Source organism: Pelobates fuscus, chromosome 5 (genome assembly GCF_036172605.1).
Source record: "Pelobates fuscus isolate aPelFus1 chromosome 5, aPelFus1.pri, whole genome shotgun sequence".
NCBI classification, from domain to species: domain Eukaryota; kingdom Metazoa; phylum Chordata; class Amphibia; order Anura; family Pelobatidae; genus Pelobates; species Pelobates fuscus.
The window spans coordinates 337,147,978-337,169,771 of NC_086321.1; the positions used below are offsets into that span (position 1 = coordinate 337,147,978).

Consider the following 21,794-nt stretch of genomic DNA (forward strand, 5'->3'; position numbering starts at 1 on the left):
AAGTTACAGAATGTTCCTCTTGTTTTTTAAAAAAAAATGTGCTGATACTGATTGCCATGATTATTGATATCCTTGTCTATACCTTCAGCCTGTACTTGCTATTGTGGTGATACAAGCGTGTTTTGTTATGCTAAGCACAATAAAAATAAAGAATTTAAAAAAAAATATACAAAAATTCATGAAGTCTTATATGTAACATAAACGGATGAATGCAGTAAATACTCGGAGAACAAACAAAATAGTATGCTAGCTCATGTTCCCACTGTGAATGTACTACAACCCGAAATAGACCTGGAATAACGTGTTTAAAAAGACAATACAAAACAATAGAAAGAGGGAAACAATATTGCTTGAGTTACACCATAGGATATAGAAAAGGGTTCTATGACTGTGTTACACCCAGACAACAGCGTAACAGCAATGTGTGTCTTAAGTGTTAACACAGTCACAGAGGTGATACATGAGTGAGACACTCCAGGGGTGTCTCGGGGCTTAAAGGACCACTATAGTGCCAGGAAAACAAACTAGTTTTCCTGGCACTATAGTATTAATAGGTCTCCCCCTCCCTGATGGCCCCCCTCCCGCCGGGCTCTAGGGGGAGGAAGGGGTTAAATCACTTACCTTTCTCCAGCGCCGGGCTCCCTCGGCGCTGGGGACTCTCCTCCTCTTTCGGACGTCATCAGCTGAATGCGCATGCACGGCAAGAGCCGCGCGCACATTCAGTCAGTCCATAGGAAAGCATTCTCAATGCTTTCCTATGGACGCTGGCGTCTTCTCACTGTGAAAATCACAGTGAGAAGCGCGGAAGCGCCTCTAGCGGCTGTCAGTGAGACAGCCACTAGAGGTTGGATTAACCCATATGTAAACATAGCAGTTTCTCTGAAACTGCTATGTTTACAGCAGGCAGGGTTAACCCTAGATGGACCTATAAGCTGTGGTGTATCCTGGTTTTGTGCTACCCTAGGCATGACAAAACTCAGGCTCCCGCTCCTCCCCCCCCCCCGCGCTCCACCCTGCCCCACCTTCTAAATACACACACACACATTCACTGACAGATGCATACACTAGCTAACAGACATACACACTCACTAACTAACAGACACATACAATCACTAGCAGACATTCACTAAGACACGCATACACTCTCACTAACAGATACACACATAGTAACACACTCCCTAACAGACACACTCCCTGACATATACACACTCACTAACAGACACACACTCACTAACAGACATACACACTAACAGACACACACACTAACAAACACACACACTCACTCACTAACAGACACACACTCACTCACTCACAGACACACTCACTAACAGACACACACACTAACAGACATACACTCACTAACAGACGCACACACACTAACACACACACACTCACTAACACACACACACTAACAGACACACACTCACTCACTAACAGACACACACACTCACACTTACAGACACACACTCACTCACTAACAGACACACACTAACACACACACCCTAACAGACACACACACACACTAACAGACACACACTAACACACACTAACAGACACACACTCACTCACTAACACACACACTCACTCACTAACAGACACACACTCACTCACTCACAGACACACTCACTAACAGACACACACACTAACAAACATACACTCACTAACAGACGCACACACACTAACACACACACACTCACTAACACACACACACTAACAGACACACACTCACTCACTAACAGACACACACACTCACACTTACAGACACACACTCACTCACTAACAGACACACACTAACACACACACACTAACAGACACACACACACACACACACTAACAGACACACACTAACACACACTAACAGACACACACTCACTCACTAACAGACACACACACACACTTACACTAACAGACACACTCACTCTCTGTCAGGATCCCGCGGGCGACTGCGAGTGGAGGCTGCAGTCCGCTCGCGGCACTCACCCTACAGCCGTCCGCGGTCCCCTCCCTGGCGTGCGCTCGGTGGGCGGCATCCTCCCAGCCACGGATGCGGCCCCCTCATCTTCCTCTACGTCTCCCAGCGGCAGCATGCATGAGGCTGCACGCTGGGAGACCGCCCATTTTACTAAACGCCGGGGTCAGCCACCTGACCCGGCGTTAAAGGCACAGTGCCTCAATCACAGTGGGAGGTCTAGATATCTCCCACGTGTGATTGTTAATTCTGATTGGAAATTATCTAATAACCTAATGCTTTATATACTTACCTTTCCTGTTCCTCTCTGCCCTGTTGTGGTCTTTGCTTGCTAGTACTACTACTGAACTTGTGTTTATGGTTACGTACTCTCTGGCTTGTTTATCTGACTTTGTGACTTTCTCCTACCCTTTGACCTCGGCTTGTTTCTCGTTATTCTGTCTTCTGGTTCCCCTTACTCGGCTTGTCTCCTGACTATTCTTTGTGTGCTTAACCCGGCCACTCTAAGGTCCGGTACTGCACCTTTTCTGTGTGTGTGTTAGCGTGTTTGGTTCCCGGAATCGTGACACTCACTAACAGACACACTCACTCACTCACTAACAGACACACACACACTAACACACACTCACTCACTCACTAACACACACACACACACTCACTCACATTAACACACTCACTTTCTTTTTTTTTTTAAATTCAATCCCCCCAGCCTCCTTACCTTTGGGAATGCTGGGGGGGGGGGGGGTTGTCCCTTTCCCTGGGGTCCAGTGGGGCTGCTGGGCGGCGCTGGCAAGGGAGCACTGATTAGTGAGCTGTCTCTGCTCAGCTCCCGCTCACGCCGCAGAGTGATGCTGGGAGCCGGAATATGATGTCATATTCCGGCTCCAGGTGAACGGCATCACTCTGCGGCGCAAGAGTGAGCTGAGCAGAGACAGCGAACTAATCAGTGCTCCCTCGCCAGCGCCGCCCGACTGACCGGATTGTCAGTTAGCCGCCAGGCTAACAAGACATTTGCCTGGGCATTTGGGGGCGGCTTTTTTTGCCGCCCCCTGGAAAATGCCGTCCAAGGCAAATGCCTTGTTTGCCTCGTGGCTAATACGTCCCAGGATATAAGGAGGAAAATTGTAGTAAGCCTCACTCCCTTTAAATCTGACTAGATAGAAAAATAGGAAAAAAAGAGGAAAAAATTATTGCAACAAAAACTTATTATTCACAAACTAATTATTACAAAACGAATTAATTACAAACTAAATATATATATAAACAATTTAGCCTTATAAGGCTAATCCTATACCTGATGTGACAGGTCTACTAAACAGTGCACATGACTGGCTTTATTAAAAATCGGCCAAAATAGGCCTGGTATAAAGTAGACCTTGTGTATATTTCTAAGTCAGATTTCTGTCTGAGATGGAGCAAAGAATCATCACAAAAAATGTATCCAGGTAATACAAATAGCAATAATGCCAATAGTATCTATGATACTAGCACGTGTTGCTAGTGGTGCTGCAATGGTATTTGCAAATTAGTCCAGTAAAAAATATATGCGTGTGTCCAATGCTGTGCTTATTGCAAAATCAAAAAGTATGTAAGCTCAGCGTGGGTAGTCTTAGCATGAAATTACAGAAAGGGACATGAAAGGAAAAAATGATAGTAAGCCTCTCCTGGGTGACAGCTGGAATTTTATACTACCGTAAGTGTTTTACATATGAAAAAATTACCCGACAGTGTGTGGAATTCCTGTTCTCTTTGAGTGAAACTTACATACCATAAACCTCTTGCGTATATTCTTTATTTAACATTAAAAAGGATAAAATGCAAACAACATTACCAGTACTTATTAGCTGCCACCAGCTGGGGGGGATTTTTATTTTGGGTCGCTAATATTTATGTGATTGTGTTACTAAAGATCCAGAGGTAGGGCCCTACCTCATCCAAACAGCATAGGGCAGAAGTGGACTAGATCCAAAAATAAGCCCTGTCATTTTCACTACACGACAGCCCACTTACATACCTGGCCTCGAAACAACCCCGCTATGTCTCCTCCTATTCGTCCCTATCCTCCTTTCCACGTTTTGTGTTTGTTCATCTCATCCTGTTTTATGTGTCTGTTTATCTGTCCCAGTTTTGTTTGGTGTCCCACTGTCCATCTTTCCCTTCAACATATGTTTTAATATTCTTTATCGATATGGTGCATTAAGTTAAAAGGTTACTCCTAGCATTGTAACCACTACAGCCCCATTCCCCATTACCCATTAAAGGGGGAAACCGTTTTGTAACAGTTTGCCCTGTTAACTGGGCACCCAGGGTCCTCCATGGTCTGTGACGACATCTAGCTTCTGCAAAACTGCACAAAGCAGAAGTTGAAATAACAAAAGTCTAGATGGGAATCTCCTATAAAGACACTTGAGGGCGCCAGACACTAGGGTTAAATAAATAGAGGATAAAGTAATTACCAATCTTGCAGCTCTATTTAGAAGTGGTGATATATAAAGCTCAATTGCAGGAGAAGGGAGTGAATAAAATTCAGAATTGTAAAATGTTTTGCATTGAAGAACACAAGCAGCATATATATGTATAGGAACACTCACAAGACAATAGACACAGATCTTTAAGGAATGTGCAAAATGCGCTGCAGCCCACAACTGGGCTAAAGTCCCACTAGCATACACTCTCCAACAGCAAGCATCCAAGTCCTGGCGCCTCACAGGTCGTGACTTTATAAGACTCCACTCTGCCTTGAAATCCTATTTGCTTGCTCGCCCTGTGTTCGATTCCTTGATGTTCCAGTAATGGGGATAAACTCAATGTGTGCCACGTTTCAAACACGGACGTGATCATGGTGCTTGGAGTAACCTTTTAACCTGGAGTACAAAGCATGATTACAAGATATTTCTGAGCAGTATCGTCCTCAGTGACAATACTGTGCCAGATACCCATGGCCTCCAATTCATTAGTACACTAGTTTGGAATAGCTCCTTTGGCTAATGTATGTTGAATGATGCACTGATCAGCCACATCTTCAAAATCACTGACAGGTGAATTGAATAACATTGATTATATTGTTTCAATGGTACAGCAAATTAACTATCAGTTCTTGAATTGTATGTGCTGGAAGCAGGAAAAATGGACAAGCGAAAAAGTGTGAGTGACAAGGGACAAACATCGATGGGTAGACGACTGGGTCAGAGCATCTTCAAAATGACAAGTCTCGTGGGGTGTTCCAGGTATGCAGTGGTTATGGGTCAGAGCATCTTCAAAATGACAAGTCTCGTGGGGTGTTCCAGGTATGCAGTGGTTATGGGTCAGAGCATCTTCAAAATGACAAGTCTCGTGGGGTGTTCCAGGTATGCAGTGGTTATGGGTCAGAGCATCTTCAAAATGGCAAGTCACGTGGGGTGTTCCAGGTATGCAGTGGTTAAAACCTACCATAAGTGGTGCAAAGATGGACAGCCGGTGAACCGGCATCAGGGTCATGGGCGCCCAAGGCTCATTAATGCACGTGGGGAACACGTATGCTCTGATCACACAGAAAAGCTACTGTAGCTCAGTTTGCTGAACCAACTTAATGTTGACCATGATACAAAGGTGTCAGAACACACAGTGCATAACAGTTTGCTGTGAATGATGACCCCTGTCCACTGCCAAAAACACTTTCAATGGGGACGTGAGTGTCAGAACGGGACCATGGAGCAATGGAAGAAGGTTGCCTGGTCTGATGAATCATGTTTTCTTTTAGATCAGGTGGATGGCTGGGTGCCTGTGGACTAGATAGCATCAAGATGCACTATGGGAAGAAGGCAGGGCGGTGGAGGAATTGTTATGCTTTGGGCAATGTTCTTCTGGAAAACCTTGGGTCTTTAACATGTACCACCTACCTAGGGGTTGTTGCAGACCACATTCCTTCATGGCAATGGTGTTCCCTGATGGTAGTGGATAATGTATCTGCCACACTGCAAAAATGTTCATGGTGTTCATCATGATAAATAGTTCAAGGTGTTGTCTTGGCTCCTAAATTCCCCAGATTTCAATCTGATTGAGCATCTCTGGGATGTACTGGAACAACAAATCCAATCCATGGAGGCCCCACCTTGCAACTTGCAGGACTTAAAGGATCTTGGTGCCAGATACCATAGGACATGTCCAGCTGTCTTGTGGAGTTCATGCATCAACACATGGGAGCTGTTTTGGCAGCAAGAGGGGGATCTACACAATATTAGGAACGTAGTTTTATTGTGGCTGATCAGCCTACTAAGCCTAAGTGATAAGCAATTACTTGCATGTCATTTTCCCAGAAGTGTATTGATTGGTTTTAAAGCAACACTATAGCATTAGGAATGTATTCCCAACACCATAGTGTTCAGCTAACTGTTTATGTGTCCACCTCCCTGTTTCTGTGCTGCACCCCCTCCTCCTTGGCTGAGTTCATCAATCTTAATGATCTCAGCCAATCCAATGCTTACCCACAGGAAAGCATTGGGAGGCTAGTGCATATATGTGGCAAATCGCTGGGCTGCACCAATCAGCATCACCTCGTAGACATGCATCTCTAAAGGGAGTGTTCAGCATCTCCATGCAGAGCGTGTATACTGTGAATGTTGGTCCTGAAAAGACCTAGTCCGGGGAGATTCTGTAGTAGTTTTCTGAGTGACAGTCGCTAAAAGTGGACAGTGTAGAAACTGCTATATATTTCCCCAGAACCACTACTTTGACCTGTAGAGATAGTGTCTCTTTAGCATGCCATAGACTGTGAAAAATGTTAAGAGTGTCTTAATGATTTTATTACATTATAAATTTGGGATATATAAATGAGGGTATAGTAAGTTACCTCTTTCCTGAAACCACATCTCCTCTAGCCTATCATCGGGAGAGAGAACAAGGGTATGGCATTCTTCTTTGTCCCTTTCCCCCTCCATGCACAGCTTTCAGCCATTGTAGATTGCAACATTAATGAGGTTGGGGAGACACAGGCTGCAGTAGGGAGGTCACTCTATACAAATAATAGTACTTTTGTATATCTATCTCTGGCCACTTGGTTGGAAATAGTTAGATCCAAGGATCTAAATGGAATTATCTATATATCATCGGTACTATTAATTCAGTGCATCAACTCTCACAGTCACAGAACTGTGTCCAATTCTTCAGCATCATTTCAGTAGATTCATACCACACTTAGATCATAGTGTGGGGAAAGCCAGCAAAATTTTATCATATTTTTTCCTCCTGGAACTTTGGAATCATTCCTGGTGTGTATGGATCTCTGGAGAACATTTTCTAGAGCCTTGTAGTTTGCAATAGTCAGTGAATATCTATCACATATACATTGATCAGAAACTTTTCTACATATGCTGGCAAAGTCAAATAAAGTATTTGACGGTTTTCCACTGTTATATTTATCAGCCTAATCATTGTTTTTTGAGGACATGGATGTGAGGACTCCCTGTCAGATCAGGTTATATAGCTGATGGCTAGGGTCCAGCAGTAAGCCCAGTTAGGGAGCTTCTGTGACAGACCAGAGGGCATCATCAAAATGCACTAATTTAGAACATAAAATGGCTATGAACTAGAATGATATATATATATATATATATATATATATATATATATAGGCTGGAGCTGTTTTTTGGACTTCTTCATTTAGAGTGCAGTCAAGCACGAACTTGGCAGTGAAGATATGCTTTAACAAATTCTTGAAGCTCTCAGTCTATCACTGGCCACCCATTGACAGTAATAGTATACTCTCAGCCTATCACTGACAGTCATGGCAAAACCTTCCTGATTACTACAGTGGCTGGAGAAGGACTGAGGAAACTATGCTGACTGGCACATAGGGGACAACTTGTATGTTAAGCAGCTCAACAACAATTTAGTCCTGTAAAGTGACACGGCACCCACACAATCCTGCCCCATAACAATCTTATTGAAATTAAGTTGTTATGGGGTGAGAGGGTTCCATTGAAGACACAATATATACACCAAAACAACTTTATCTTAATGAAGCAGTTTTGGTCTATAGTTCATGCGCCAGCAGTCTCACGGCTCAATTCATTGCCATTTAGTAGTTAAATCAATTTGTTTATGAAGCCCTAGTCATACGTCCCCTGGTTGTAACTCACACCGCCATCATGAAAATCTCCTGGACTGTCAATTAAACTTTCACCGCACACAGGAAATTAACAGTTGTGTATAATAAATTCCAAGTTAAACACACTGTACAAGGGAAGTTAAAAAATGTATACTCTTTTTCAGGAAGTGTAAGGAGGCTTTGTGAGTCACAGCCAGGGGAGGTGTGACTAGGGCTGCATAAACAAAGTAATTTTACTCCTAAATGGCAGAGAATTAAGAAATGAGGTTGCAGACGCATGACCAGAACCAGAACCAAAACACTAAGATAAAGTAACTGGTGCTTAGAGTGTCCCTGACAAATGCAAATGATCTACGCCCTGAGACTGCTGAATCACATTAGAAATCGGTGTTATTTTCAGTGAAATGTGACCATTACATATCGCCATCAGGTAAAATAGGCTACATAAACATAACATTGAATCATATATGTGTTTTAAACTACAAACATACAAGTTCAAGACTATATTTATATCACTTTTATTATCAAAGTATTAAAAAAATTAACTGTTTACAGTGCATTGTTTTGGTTTTTGAAATGTACAGTGACGTGATTTATTTGTAAAATTTCAGTTTTCCTTCTTTGTCTAATTTTGTTATGAGCATTGATTCAAACTCTGCGTTGTGGACCCCTGTGAATCGAAAAGCTCCAGCAAATCGGTTTTTCTCCCAATAGTGATGCCAGTTTCCGTGTTTGTCTGCGCCAAATCCAAACACGGATATCTAGAGAAATGAATATAAAATGGGTTAGAATCGAACAACACTTTCTGATGTGGCAGTAATCATTTCTCAATAGAATAGACACAAATGGTAGCTTATTAGGGAAAGGGGGATCCTCATGGGAACAAAAATGTTTGTCATTCTGAAGAATTCAGGCAATAGTGGGTTAACCAATGTAACAAAATTATCCTTACGCAGAAAATTTCTGCTACCAATTTCCGAGTTAAAGGGTTACTCCAACTACCATGACTACTATAGTCATAAGGATATCCTATACTTAAGATAAGGGTAATGAAAGTTTTTAGAAAATTTGGCAGACTAGATGGGCTGAATGTTTCTTATCTTTCATCACAGTCTATGTTTCTATGTTACTTCTGCTTTTAGAAGAGGTTATGGTGGTAGGAGTCAGTATGTGCAGTGTTTCAGATTACTCCACACTCTGCATGGAGAAGCCTAACGTTCCCCATAGAGATGCATTGACTCAATGCATCTCTATGAGGAGATGCTGATTGGTGCAGTGCGGTGTATTGCCTCGCATGTGCAATAGCCTCCCATGAGAAAGCATTGAATTGGCTGAGATCATCAAAATTGATGATCACAACCACAGAGGCGGAGTCTGGTGCGGCTTGCGAGAAAAGCTGAGGAAAATAATCCTTTTACTGCAAAAAGAAGGGGACAGCCTCCATAGGACTATAGTGTTCCTGACTCTATAGTATTTGTGTTCCTTTAATAACAGATAGGGTGGACGTCGACCATCGCCCTTCTTTTTCTTCCATGCCCCATAGACAGTGGAGTTTTAAATAAATTAGTTTTAGGATTGAGTGGATGTCATTCGTGGGCTGATGAGAAACTGTTATCTGAAAACAACTTTGGAACAGAATGGAAAGTGAATGGTTGACATGTATATATTTTACACTTGCATTGATTAAAAAAAAAAAAACACAGATAAGGGAGCTAAATGTTTGGGACCATTTTAATTTTATTTGTTTTCCAATGTATATGGGATATATGTCTTTTTGCCTGTCGGTTTCAAAATATACTATAACAGTAAAATATGCAATGTGAGTAATTTTGTTTATAAAACAGAATATCAGTCCTATGTACTGTATACATTGTTCATATTGTTATTTGTCTACAAATAAAGATTGGAAAAAAAAAACATTCAAATTGTGAAGATTCCAAATGATATCACAATGCACATCAAGAGGCAACAGGTGTGCATGATTATGTGTCTGTTTTCCACAGGACTAGCAGCAAACAGGTAGGAAGTCTGCCAAACAGAGAATATGTAGAATGTGGGCTGTATGTGTGAAGTCAGATAACTTGTGTAAATTTTGAAGTATGGTGTGTGCTAGTGATAACACCAATAATATAATGTAATCTCACTAAGAATATATTTAGCAATTACTATTTTTTTTCTTTAGCATACATGATCACAATACATTAAACATGAATCTAGTTCTTCAGATTTCAAAGAGTTACTATCACATTTTGTTTCCATAATATGTTTTTAAGCTTTATTATACTCAGCTGGGTAATCTTTACTAGCTTTTAGACTCTAAAAGCTAGCTGAGCATCATGGGAAATGTAGTCCAGAACCAATTTATGGTGTCAAGGTTAGCCATCACTGATCTAGGTGTATCTAGGAAAATTATTTTAAATCCATCTTTCTTTGTAGATCACACAAAACAACCTCATGTGTGATGTTAGCACAGCTATTCCCTAGAAGAGTTATTACCTAAAGCATGAATTCAAAGAAAATTGTAAATCTAAGGCCAGAGTAGCTGATCTGAAAGCACAGGTGACTTAGATAATTTTCCAGTTTAGCTATACCGACCTTAAATGTGAAATTCACTTTGAATTCTGACTTTAGGGAAAAACCATGTGAAGTGTGAATTGTCAGGGATTCAAAGTGAATTTAACATTATGGGCTAAAATATGCAAACAACAAAACTGATTTAGAGAAGCCAAGCCAATTTGACTATTACGTTGTTTTACGTTGTTTTATTTATAATTAGAACTCCGTGTTTATAAGGGATTTTTCTCAATTTCTTTGTGTGCATGTTTTCAATTGTTGGTGTGGTGCACTAGGGAGAGCCCACACAGGTATAGTAGCTGCTTGGTTTCTTAAAGGGCCACTATAGTCACCAGATCAACTACAGCTTAATGTGGTTGTTTTGGTGTCTATAATCAGTCCCTTTAGGCGTTTTGTTGTAAACGCTGCTTTTTCAAAGAAAAGGCAGTGTTTACATTACAGCCCAGGTACCTCTAGTGGCTACTCCTCAGATAGCCACTAGAGGTGCTTCTTGGTCAGTGCTGCATAGTGTGCAGCACAGATATTTACCGTCTCCACGCTCTGCATGGAGACGCTGACATTTCCCCATAGAGATGCACTGATTCAATGCATCTTTACAAGGAGAATCTGACCAGCTGTTTGGCTCTGCCCCATCCCTCCTTCTTGACTGAGATCATCAGAATTGACGTAAATTCTGATAACTATAGGGTCACGAATACATGTTTGTGTTTCTGACCCTACATTGTTGCTTTAAAGTCATACAAGCATCGTTATACACCTTTTGTTATTTTACTTTGCATTTGCTACCTCATGGTGATATCTCAATTTGGGGTAAAAGCACACGATGTGAAATATCTTTTTTTTTTTTTATATATAGTTGCTTGATGTTAATTTATAGAAAATGACTCTCGTCACTCACCTCGTCACAAATATGTAGAGCAAAGAATACCGCCAGCATTCCGGTAGAAGGATATTTCCCGTGATGATTGGTCCAGTTATCGTGAATATATTTAAAGAAAGCAGGATTAAATATCAATACCTGGAGAAGAGTAAGTTATTTAAGAATTAATTACAAATTGTGACTCAAACACAGCCTGAAATATACATGTATTACCGTTAATACAAATATCACTGAATTATAAAACAAATCTGTGCCAGGTTCAAGATAAATTAGCAATGCTGCAGTTCTAACTAAACATTACAAGACGTTTTAAAGGGGTGATATTTCAAATTTCAGGCATCAAGTTTCACCAATTTTGTAATAGTTGCCTTAACCCCTTAAGGACACGTGACATGTCATGATTCCCTTTTATTCCAGAAGTTTGGTCCTTAAGGGGTTAAAGCGGCACTGTCACTGCCTCTGGAGGTCTGGTGGTTGGATGGGGGCAGGAGGGAACAGACAGTGCCACTTTAATTATAAGTGAAGCTGTGATCACTACCCAGTTCTACATCTGCTGCAAAATTCCTCTGGGTATGAAGGTAGGGAACACAAGGCCCTTTGCTTTTCCACCATGTTGCCCAAGAACAGATAGATTTCCATTTGCAAAACAACTGGGATTACACCTCTTACCTATTCAACATCTACCAGGGTAGATATGAACATGAGGATTTAGGGTGAAACCTTAAAACAGTTCACATAGGATTTACTACTGTGTCATTCCATTGAAGAACCCGCACCCTATAGGTTGATTTATATATGGCGGTTACAGGAAACTTGTAAATGATTTCTAGTTGACATCAAAATTTCATGTTTTGTAAAATAGCTCTTACCTTATCTTTGTCAGCTTTGATAAATTGCTTCACCCTTGTATATGTGCTTTAAAGGAAAAAAATATATACTATATGAGGATTTGCGAGTTTTTTACAATAACAAAAGTATTTTATAATTTAGTCTTTGAAGGAACACTGTAAGATCCATGACGAGCAGATCATGCTGTAGTGGCTATGGTAACAGGAATCCCCTGGCTCCACTCCCAGTGTAAGCTTGACAATTACCTGCAGAGTTGGTGCTACCTCTATGCAAAGTAGGCACCTGCCCGGGGGAACTTAATGTCCAGGCTCCGAGTGACTGGCAGGAGGAGAGTGCACAGTACAGTGCTCCTCCTTTTGCCAGTCACTTCTTGTAGCATGGCCGTGCGGACCACAGGTAGAAGATCTTCTGTATCCTCTACCCAGTCAGACAGGAAGTTCTCACTGGGAGCAACAAACAGCTTCCTGTCAGACCAGATAGAGGACATAGAAGATTCTCTACCTGCTGTCTGCTCGTCCCATACAACACAGGGAAAGTGAGCAGGCACGCAAGAGGGGAAGAGCAGCGGTTCGACCAAGTCATTGTTTTGGCAGTCAAAAGTAAGTCTCAAGTCTTTGTATTCAAGTCCCACAGAAGTGCTAGGGGGTCGGAGAAAGAGACCCACGAAGGTGTTGGATGGCAGGAGACATATAGTGCAGGGAAAGGGGACAAAGAGACAAAGTTGTTATTGGGGGGTTGCAAGTAACTGGTCTTGTCTAGGGCGCAAAATAGACTAGCATTAGTCTCTGTTTCATAATACGAAAATATTTGGTTTGTAATATTTTTGTATATTATTTTATATTATGTTACAATTTTTGAGATCTTAATAGGTTGAAGAAAAATTATATTAAAAGTTTATCCAAAAATATTAAATCATTTTAGAAGGCTTATCCAACGATATTAAATCAAGTCCTATGTCAGGTAAAGAACCATTAAGCGGCAATCTGACACTTAGAATCTAATGAACCTTCCAGTCAAAACCGCAATGTTACCACAATTCCCTTACTGTCTCATTAATCTCATGTCCAATATTTATTGACCTATTAGTGGCTGCTGATGAGCCGTTAACAATGTTGAAGTGATTACAATCCCACCATTCCAATACTTTTCAAGAGCAGCATTATAGGATTGATGAAAAATTGCCTCCTTGCCATACGTTAAGCAGTCAGCTTAACGTCAACACTATCAACACTTTAAAGGAACCATTGGACATTTAAAGGACAACTGTAACCTCAGATTTTTTTTTTTTATAATAATCCTCTCGAGTATTGAAAAAAAATCTATATGTTTGTTTTTATATAATTTTTTTTAAATGAAATAATTGGGAAAAAAAATTAAACTCATCCCTATGTTAAGTATATGACCATATTCTTGTGTCGTACAGTGTTTGTTTGAAAATTGTGCACAGAGTGAAGCAGGGAAGACCATAGAGACTATATGTTGCTTTTCAAACACTGTCTGACCAAAAGTGCATTTATATATTTAAAAAAAAAAAAAATCAACTTCCTTTTAAACCTTGATGGAAGGATTATTGTATTAAAATATTTTTAACAGTTGTCCTTTAATGAATTCAACACCCAAGAGACTTAAATGTAACCAATACCCAAGAGTATTGCTAAGTGTTTGTACAAGCAGAACAAACACCGTAAGCACCCCCCCTTACTTGGGACAGGGAAAGTTAACTAAGAATTCCTTGTTAATCAATTAAACCAATGAAAGGACAAATAAACATTGTAACTAAATTCTAACACACCAATCAAGTGATGTCATCGAAAACCTAATGATGGCACCAATTTCCCTTAATTTTTTTTAATTTTTTTTTTGCTGTTTAACTTTGATATCAGCCCATCAATCTAGACAAGTCAATCACGAGTTAGGTTGCGGTTTGATAAAGTAATGTTTTATCAGTTGTTTGTGAATTATTGATTGTGATCACTTTGATAACTGTCATGCAACACCCGACAAAAGTAAAAAATTTTTAAATTGAAACTGAACTTTGATTGGATGCAAGATTGGAATGCACCCCTAAATGTCAGGGAAAAAAAAAAAGCATTAGATGGAATATTATTTTACTGAATTCGCTAGGTAGTCGGGGCTTAATAAATCAATAAACAAATATGTTGGTGAACATTGATCATCATACTGCCTATTTTGAACTATATATATTATATTGTTCCCTATTAAATATTATTACAAAAATAACAGGTTAAAAAAAGTGATCAGCAGGTGGCACTGCTCTACCACAATAGCTTTCTATATGTGGCTTTATAGTATCTGATTCTACATGCTCAGAAACTGTAAGGAAAACAATACTTTGAAATCAAAACGAAGATATAAGGCTGTATAGCCAGGGGAGAATTTAGTATTTATGGGTAAAGGTTCAGTGGTCCATCCTTTGTTTCATTGGGCATTCCAGACCTAAGCTTATTGCACTAATGGGAAATACCAACTCTTTTTTTTTTTTTGCCTCCTTGCAAAATTTCACCCTGATGAGTGCAAGTGTTGCGGACTTAACCCTTTCAGGACCGGACTGTTTTGGCCATGTTGTACATAAAGGCCCAGGGCTATTTTAACACTAACCCAGCCCAGACTTTCCGTGGAAATTACCTGCCACTCGATTTTCCACTCCACTATGTTAAACTACTAGAAAATAACAGGACCGGTGGTCCGATTGACAGCCAGGGAGTGTAACAAGGTTAATTTATAATAGTGCCAAGTTCTATTGTTATTTGCACTTTTTGTAAAATAAAAAAGAGGATACTCGAAGTGCTTTAAGTGTGTGTGTAGTATTCCTTTCACATGCCTAAGGTGACCTATGACAGATCCCCAGGTTGTTATGATGGCATAGGTCATCATAGGTCTACAAGGTGATAAATAATTTTGAACATTGTTTACAACCTGAAGAAAGAAAAGAGGCGGAGAATGCAATGTTCTGTGACAATGGAATACTAAAGAAAAATATATGTAAGATAAAACATAACTTTTTAAAAAAAAGTCTAAATAACTACAACACACAACTAATAGTACTATATACACATGTACATAACAAAATAATAAATAATAAATAAAAATAGCGGAGGCTGGTCCACACTGCAGAAACAATAGTAGTAAGTACCACTCAGGGCCGGCGCCACCTGTAAGGCGACCTAGGCAGCCGCCTAGGGCGCAACTTACCAGGGGGCGCCGGATCCCTGTCCCCGGTGCACCTCCTCATGCAGCGCCGCCTGAGCGCTTTAACAAGCCCCAGGCGGCGCAGCACTGCTGCATGGAGGGCGGCCGGGTTTCAGTGACCGGCAGGAGGGAAGCGCAGAGCGGGTCTCCATGTAGCTTGGCCGGGCGGCGCGGAACCCGGGACAGGAACCTCTGTTTCCTGTACCCGGCCGCCGGCGGACTGAAGGGAAGCGCTCACTGAGTGAGCACTTCCTGTCAGTACGCAGGCCACACTACATGGGCAGGAGGGGAGGGTAAGGACCACTATGGGAGTGGGGGGGGGGGGGGGAATAACGGACCACTATGGGAGGGGGGGTGGGGGTGGGGGGAATAACGGACCACTATGGGAGGGGGGGTGGGGGTGGGGGGAATAACGGACCACTATGGGAGGGGGGGTGGGGGGGGGGGGAATAACGGACCACTATGGGATGGGGGGTGGGGAATAACGGACCACTAGGGGAGGGGAGGGAATAACGGACCACTAGGGGAGGGAGGGTGGGGGGGTTGGATAAGGACCGGGGGGGGTGGGGGTGGATAAGGACCATGAGGGGGGGAAAGGACCACTAGGTGAGGGGAGGGAGGATAAGGACCACTAGGGGAGGGAGGGAGAGGGGGGATAAGGACCACTGGGGGGGGGGTAAGGACCAGGGGGGGTAAGGACCACTAGGGGAGGGGAGGGAGGATAAGGACCACTAGGAGAGGGGGGGGATAAGGACCACTGGGGGTGGGTAAGGACCGGGGGGGGGGGTAAGGACCACTAGGGGGGTAAGGATCATGAGGGGGGGTAAGGACCACTAGGGGAGGGGAGGGAGGATAAGGACCACTAGGGGAGGGGAGGGAGGATAAGGACCACTGGGGTGGGTAAGGACCACTGGGGGGGGGTAAGGACCACTAGCGGAGGGGAGGGAGGATAAGGACCACTAGCAGAGGGGGGGATAAGGACCACTAGGGGAGGGAGGGGGTGGATAAGGACCCCTGGGGGTGGGTAAGGACCAGGGGGGTAAGAACCACTAGGGGAGGGGAGAGTAAGGACCACTAGAGGAGGGGGAGGAAGGACCACTAGGGGAGGGGAGGGAGGGTAAGGACTACTACGGGAGGGGAGGAGGGAGGAAGGACCACTAGGGGAGGGTAAGGACCACTAGGGGAGGGGTGAGTCAGGACCACTGGGGGAGGGGGGTGAAGGAACACAGGGGGAACAGGGGTGGGAAGGTAAGGACCACTGAGGGAGGAGGAGGGGAGGTCCACTAGGTGTTTGGGAGAGGGAGGACCACTAAGGAGGGGAAGGACCACCAAAGAGGGGTAAGGAGGGAGGACTACTAAGGAGAGGGAAGGAGGGTAGGACCACTAAGGGGGGGGGGATTACCACTAAGGGGGTGGTGGGAGTAGGGGAAGGTCTACTAAGGGGTTTGAGAGAGGGAGGACCACTAAGGGGTTTGGGAGAGGGAGGACCACTAAGGGGGGGAGAGGGGAGTGAGAAGACCACCAAGGGGGGGACTGCAGAGGGACAGGGGGCCAAGGGAGAGCACTAAGTGAGACACACACAGAAACATACAATGCATTCCTACTCACACACAATACATCCCTTACGTTCTCTTACATAATTAATGCACCCCTTACAGACACACACTGCATTCAATTACATACACAGAAACAAACCTTGCACCCCTTACACACACACACACACACACACACACACACAAACATACAATGCATTCCTTACACGCAAACACACACTACATCCCATATAAACACACTACATCCCTTACACAAATTGCACACATAAAAAATCCCCAACTCATGGATGGGCCATGTAGGTGGATTTATGGGTGGGCATTGTAGGCGTATGCCCCCTGGGGGCCCAGACCTTGAGCTGTGTAAGGGGCCCTAAAAAATTGAGCTGCTTCCTGTTCGTTAATTGTTGTGAGCACTGTTAAAAACAGTCTCCAGAGAGCCTCTTCTACACCAGACCTGTGGAGCCAGACTGAGCCCATCATCAGCCTCTTGTCCTCATCTGGTGGTAAGTAGGCAATCCAATATATTATTAGTGGCACTAATCTCTAATTTACCGCACATTAAATGGATACTATAGTCACCAGAAGCACTACAGCATAATGTAGTGGTTCTGGTGTCTATAGCCTCTGCCTGTAGGCTTTTTAATGTAAACACACTGTCTTTTCAGATAAAAGACACTTTGTGAAGACTGGCGTTGGCCCATATGGCAGAGCATATGGGCGGGGCATTGTGATGTCACATGGTGGGCAGGACATATGGGGGGGGGGGGGGGCGGCAAAATTGTTTTTGCCTAGGGCGGCAAAAATCCTTGCACCGGCCCTGGTACCACTAAAACAATATAAATCACTAAATGGTATGTCAGTTAGATAGTTTAGTACCAGAGTGTCAGCTGACATAAAAAAAAATAGTGAGTTCTAACTAGATGGTAAACAGAAAAAAGAGAGATAAGCTCTGACGCTTCTATGGCAACTATGTATCTGGAGAGCTGCAACAATGTAACCAAAGATATAACAGAAAGTATCTAACAGCTTCTATGGTAGGAAGATATAGCTGACTATTAAGTGAAATATCTAACGCTGGAGGAAAAAACTCCTGCAATAATGTCAAATATGGAACAGGGTAGGGTGAGGGGAAAGAGGGAAAAGGATTATCAGGATTACTGTCCCTATTGTGCCTTCGAGGGCACCCCTTACCCCAATAAGTGACCCTAGTATGGAATCAAAATTACTCCACCCCCGCTCCAAAGATAAACAAATTAAAATAAAAGAGATGCCAAAGAACGAAGTAAAATAAAAAGAGTAATTCTTAGAAGCCAGAGATAACTGCAAGCAGTATAGTGGACACAGCAAAAGCCCCAAAGCCCGACGCACGTTTGAGCTCATCCAGCCAGTTATATCTTCCTACCATAGAAGCTGTTAGATACTTTCTGTTATATCTTTGGTTACATTCTTGCAGCTCTCCAGATACATAGTTGCCATAGAAGCGTCAGAGCTTATCTCTCTTTTTTCTGTTTACCATCTAGTTAGAACTCACAAATTTTTTTTTTTGTGAATATATTTTTATTGAATCATTTTCAACGTCATGACAATGTAGCAAACTCATCAGCGTGGACTCGCAGGTCCCAACAGTTGGTCAGGTCTTCTAAGATAACATAACATTTAGAACGTCTGTCTTAAATGCAAGCATTGGTGACTCGCAGGTCACTCCATTACGTATTGGGTATATATTGGTGGGACTCGCAGGTCCCGCAGTATGTGTGCCTTAGGTGGTGGCCCAAAGCGTTCATTGGAGTCCCCTTTACGCCTAAGCAATAACGGGCTAGTGTGGCATGTGTGTTTCTTATAGGAAGGTTGCTGCCATATTGGTGGTAGTGGCACCCAGAGTCTAGGGAATCTACTAGGGCGGGTGCTGGGGTTGGAGTGTGTTCTTCCCCGTGGGTGGGGATTCCGTTCCCTGTGCCCTGGGTGTGCGTCTGCTTACTCCTAGTAGGTGTGCTTGCCCCACCGTTGCTGGGGGTCTCCGCTCTGTATACCCTTCTTTGGACATTCTACGCTGTGAGCCATATCGTGTGCATTTGCAGCAGTACTAAGTACCTTGAGACTGTCAAGGTGTGTCTGTGGCGGGCTCGGAAGCCTGAGTGAGGTGTTCCTGTTCTAAGTCTCCTCTCTCCAACCTCATGTGTGATACCTTTTTACGCGCTATGTTTGACTCTGCCTAGCTATAGTGCCGTAAGTCGTTCTCCCAGCAGTCTCCCAGCAGTCGCGTCGGGGGGGGGGGAGGGGGGCTGGTAGGGGTGGGGGTCATGTCCTGTCGAGTCCGTGAATAGACTGGGTCTGTTCGTCTAGGTCAGTGGAGTATAGCTTGGAAGTCCGGGCGTGCAGTGGTCAGTAGCCAGTGTGTCCAGATCGTCAAATAAGTCTGTGATTTCCCTTCTGTGATAGCTCCTCCATGCGTCGGTACCAAGTGTCTATGGGCGGTGCAGTTTGTTTCTTACAGTAAATGGGGATGAGGCTTTTAGCCACATTGAGTATTCGGATTGTGAGGGATTTTTTGTAGATAGATGACTTTGTCTTGGTGTGGTGTATGAGGAATGTTGCAGGTTCCTTCGGTGGGGGGGTGTCAGTGAATCTCTTAATGATTTGGTATATGGATTCCCAGTAGGGTTGGATGAGTGGGCATTCCCACCAAATGTAGAGGTATGTGCCCGTGTGTCTAGTGCATCTCCAGCAGGTTTCGTCTGTAGTGGGGTCGTATATGTGGGTCTGGTGTGGGGTGCGGTACCAGAGGGCTAAAATTTTATAGGCCGTTTCCTGCGTTCCACTAGACAGCGCGCAGTGGAGCGTAAGGGTACAAATCTTGTCCCATTGATGTGGTGTGAAGGATGTGCCTAGTGCTTGTTCCCATTTTCCCATAAAGCTTGGGGGTGGTTGTCTGCCCTGTCGCATGAGCATGCCATAGAGTGTGGAGAGGCCCTTAGGTAGGGGGAGTGGTTCCATACAGAGCTCCTCGAATTGCGTCAGTGTTCTAGTGGTGTTGTGGATCTGAAGCAGTGGTTGCATGAACAGTTTCAGTTGTCTGTATCGGAATTGTATCATGAATGGGTGGTTTGAGTTCCCGGTCATGGCCTCTAGTGTCTTGAGGCGGCCACCTGTGGTTGCGTGGCACAGCCTCGGGACCTCTCGATTCAGGAGGCGGACTAGTGTTTTCGGCTCTTTTCCTGGGGGAAGGTCTCGTTGTGGGTCAGCGGAAGCAATGGGGAGGGTGTGGTGGTGAGTGACAGTTGTGTGGCTAGTTTATGCCACACCTGTATGGTCGCTTTGATGAGGGGGTGTGGGGCTGCTAACTGCCTACCCTGTTGGTCGTCCAGCCAGGGGAGGACTGCGATAGGTCTGCCTACCTGTGCGGTCTCCACGTCTTTCCACAGTTTAACTACCTCTGATTTAGTCCATTCCATGATCCGTTGGACGTGTGTGGCTCTGTAATACCCTTTGAAGTCAGGGAGGGCCAGCCCTCCCTTTTCTTTGGGCAGCGTGAGCACATCATGTTTTATTCTGGCTTTCAGTTTCTGCCAGGTGAATCTGAGGGTCGTGGATCTGAGCGAGGCGAAGAAAGCCTCTGGGATAGCACAGGGGATGGCCTGAAACAGGTACAGCACCCGCGGCAAGACGTTCATTTTGAGAACTCCCACCCTGCCGAACCACGAGAACCGAACCCGTTCCCATTCAGTGAGGTCATTCTGGATGGTGCGCAGCAGCGGTTGAAAGTTCGCCTCGTATAGCTGGGCGAGGTCCTTGGTGATCATTGCCCCTAGGTATCTCAGGGAGGAATCCGACCACCCAAAGGGGAGGTCCCTTCTCAGCGCCGTTTCTGTGCCTTTCGGGACGGAGATGTTCAGTATCGTGGATTTGGAGAAGTTTATTTTGAAATTCGATAGTTCTCCGTATGTCTCGAATTCCCTCATTAGAGTCGGCATTGCCGTTTCAGGTTCGGTGATGAAAAACAATAGGTCGTCCGCATACGCTGCTACGGAGTGCCTCTTGTTCCCTATCTTCAGCCCCGGGATGAGTGGGTTATTCCGGATCGAGTTCAGGAATGGTTCCAGTGCGAGTACGAACAAAAGGGGTGAGAGTGGGCAGCCCTGTCTGGTTCCATTCCTGATCGGGAAGGGGTCTGTGAAGGCCCCGTTCACACACACGCGGGCTGTCGGTCTCGAATATAATGCTTTGATCCAGGTCATCATGAATGGAACCGTCCCTAGCTCCTCCAGTACCTGGAACATAAAGTCCCAAGATATCCTGTCAAAGGCCTTCTCCGCGTCCGTAGAGAGCAGGAGAAGGCCCTCTTTGCTGGTGTTTGCGGTGTGGATCAGGGCTAGCGTCCTGATCGTGTTATCCCTAGCTTCACGTTGTGGGGTAAATCCCACTTGGTCCCTGTGTATTAGGTCCGGGAGAAAGGTTTGCATTCTCTGCGAGAGCACTTTTGTGAAAAGTTTTAGATCGCCGTTGAGCAGGGATATTGGCCGGTAGTTGGCGCATTGTTCAGGGTGTTTCCCCTCTTTGGGGATCAGGGCGATGTTTGCTTCTGTATCCCGTCTCTAAGCGCATTGAGCGCTACCAGGAGGCGGGGGAGGAGGAGCTCCGCGTACGCTTTGTAGTACCTGATAGGTAGACCGTCAG

At 44.0% G+C, this 21,794-nt stretch overlaps 1 protein-coding gene across 1 annotated transcript in view; it reads right to left on the reverse strand.

Moving 5' to 3' along the window:
- Positions 1-8,548: 8,548 nt before the first annotated feature.
- Positions 8,549-21,794, reverse strand: part of LOC134611656 (CMP-N-acetylneuraminate-beta-galactosamide-alpha-2,3-sialyltransferase 2-like) — a 44,452-nt gene continuing 31,206 nt past the window's right edge. The window contains exons 4-6 of the mRNA XM_063455761.1: positions 12,378-12,423; positions 11,527-11,646; positions 8,549-8,815 (exon numbers count right to left, since the gene is read on the reverse strand). Of these exons, the coding sequence (XP_063311831.1) occupies positions 8,648-8,815; positions 11,527-11,646; positions 12,378-12,423 (334 nt within the window). The 3' untranslated portion in view covers positions 8,549-8,647. The remainder of the gene's footprint in view (positions 8,816-11,526; positions 11,647-12,377; positions 12,424-21,794) is intronic.